The following is a 1,714-nucleotide window of genomic DNA, read 5'->3' on the forward strand; positions in this document are numbered from 1 at the left end:
TTTTAATCATGTTAAGCAGGATCTTGTCTTGAATAGAAAATGTTTCTATTCCTTTCAACAAGAAAGGTCAAAGGCAGGCAATATGCTGGCTGTAGTGTATGTTGGGCTTAAAAACAATAAGTATTGATTACTTTTATTATGCAAAATCTATACTTATTACTAACCTGCAGCAATTACTCACTGTAGAACATAAAATATCTATAAAAAGAAAAAAAAATCACATTCAGCATTATTAATTATATAATACCTGATGATATATGAGAAAAAGAGGTAGGCCTAAGAGAAGAAAGGGGAGCCGAAGGAATAAGAAAGTTGCTGCTGATGAGAGTTCCACCAATCAATAAACTAGATCTACTACTAGATTTATCTAAATGAATTAAACAATATAAACACTGCAGGTGTGTGCAATAGTAGTGTACAAAAATATGTGTGGCATGATAAGGTGGGGGGAAAATTTGTAACTGTACGCTACCACTACTACTGCTGCTTATGACAAAAGTATTAGTAATAACAAATGATAAACTCCAAATTGTTGACTTTTGTAAAAAAATTAACACAAAATGTGACAAGAGTATGTAACATCTATTAGATTGTGTGCTGATAAATTTTTTAAAGCCAATAGATTTACTTGATGGAGTGGGTGACATAAAGTGAGTTAAGGAGATGTATAGATCTGAAGAGATAGAAACTGTAGGCCTAATATTAAAACTAGTAACAGAAGTACTACTGATCACTGGTGAACTGCTACTGACCACTGGATCTATAGTATAATGTATGATGAATAAATCATGAATATAATTATAATTACTAACCTATTGTACAAGGGTTAAAATCTTCTTTAGCAGTAAAGTTAGACCAGTAACTTGATTCCTTGTCATATTGTATTCCTTCTATAGTAGTATTGTATAATGTTTCATTACAGTCTATTCCTTCAAGGTATATATAATGATTGTGACTATTAAGTGTTTGATAAAAATGCAACAGACAGTTCATTTGACAGGAACATAATGTTGTATTATATTGAATACAACGAGTGGATGATAATTTAGGAGGCAAGCCAAAACTATCTGGCAACAATAAAGTAATAAACAAGTTTCCATCTTTAGCACAGTTAGTATAATGTGAAGACCAGTTATGTGTCACATTAGAGAAATTGAGATCAGAAAACAGCTCACAATTGCCATCTTGAACACTTCCATTAAAAAAACTGACAGCACTCGATCTAAATGTATAACTTTAATTCATAAATCAGTTACTATTATAACTTACTGAGCATATGTACTGTAGCAGGTATCTGAGTCTGCTTGTGATACTGGAATAGTCCCTCCACTACATGATAAACCTGTTGTATCCATATAAATTACATTATCATGAAATAGTCTTGCACTTACCTCTACAAGTCACTATAAAGTAAGCAACAAAGAGACTGAATTGAAACAGAGCAACTGATATCATTGTGAAAAATCTAGCAAATATGCAGTGGGAGGGGCTTAGTAACCCAATGCCCATCACATGTTCCATAGATTATACATTTTTAATGTCATTCCTGTGACACAAAAATTCATTAACTACTATAAAAAACCAGCTCAGATTTTGAAAGCACAGCAAGAAAGTGAAGAAGCATCAGCAATTAAAAATGATAAAAAATAGTTCAGTAACCAAACCATAATATTACTCATGTAGATAAAATTATGCAATAAAAGTATAGCAGAAG

At 31.7% G+C, this 1,714-nt stretch overlaps 3 protein-coding genes across 3 annotated transcripts in view; 1 reads left to right on the top strand and 2 right to left on the bottom strand.

The window, feature by feature from the left end:
* LOC109586730 (uncharacterized) overlaps window positions 1-127 on the top strand; it is a 1,980-nt gene extending 1,853 nt beyond the window's left edge. Inside the window, exon 3 of the mRNA XM_020002938.1 lies at window positions 20-127. Coding sequence (XP_019858497.1) covers window positions 20-127 — 108 coding nt within the window. The remainder of the gene's footprint in view (window positions 1-19) is intronic.
* On the bottom strand, window positions 21-1,455 carry LOC109586739 (uncharacterized). Its single transcript, XM_020002945.1, has 6 exons — window positions 1,392-1,455; window positions 1,270-1,342; window positions 813-1,222; window positions 629-760; window positions 248-367; window positions 21-198 (listed from the first exon to the last, which is right to left on the bottom strand). Exons 1-6 carry the CDS (start codon window positions 1,453-1,455, stop codon window positions 137-139), a joined length of 861 nt encoding a protein of 286 aa, XP_019858504.1. The 3' UTR covers window positions 21-136.
* Window positions 1,456-1,540: 85 nt separating this feature from the next.
* LOC105315972 (hepatocyte growth factor receptor-like) overlaps window positions 1,541-1,714 on the bottom strand; it is a 1,185-nt gene continuing 1,011 nt past the window's right edge. The window contains exon 4 of the mRNA XM_020002951.1: window positions 1,541-1,546. Coding sequence (XP_019858510.1) covers window positions 1,541-1,546 — 6 coding nt within the window. The remainder of the gene's footprint in view (window positions 1,547-1,714) is intronic.

Source organism: Amphimedon queenslandica, unplaced genomic scaffold, assembly GCF_000090795.2.
Source record: "Amphimedon queenslandica unplaced genomic scaffold, v1.1 AMPQUscaffold_13513, whole genome shotgun sequence".
NCBI lineage: Eukaryota > Metazoa > Porifera > Demospongiae > Haplosclerida > Niphatidae > Amphimedon > Amphimedon queenslandica.

What these genes read in the sequence shown, in the direction of transcription:
- LOC109586739 (XM_020002945.1), bottom strand. Translation starts at nt 1,455, where the DNA reads ATGATATCAGTTGCTCTGTTTCAATTCAGTCTCTTTGTTGCTTACTTT. An exon ending in TGCTACAGTACATATGCTCA is followed by an intron (nt 1,223 to 1,269) that starts GTAAGTTATAAT and finishes TTATACATTTAG; the next exon opens with ATCGAGTGCTGTCAGTTTTT. An exon ending in TATGTCACCCACTCCATCAA is followed by an intron (nt 368 to 628) that starts GTAAATCTATTG and finishes TAATTCATTTAG; the next exon opens with ATAAATCTAGTAGTAGATCT.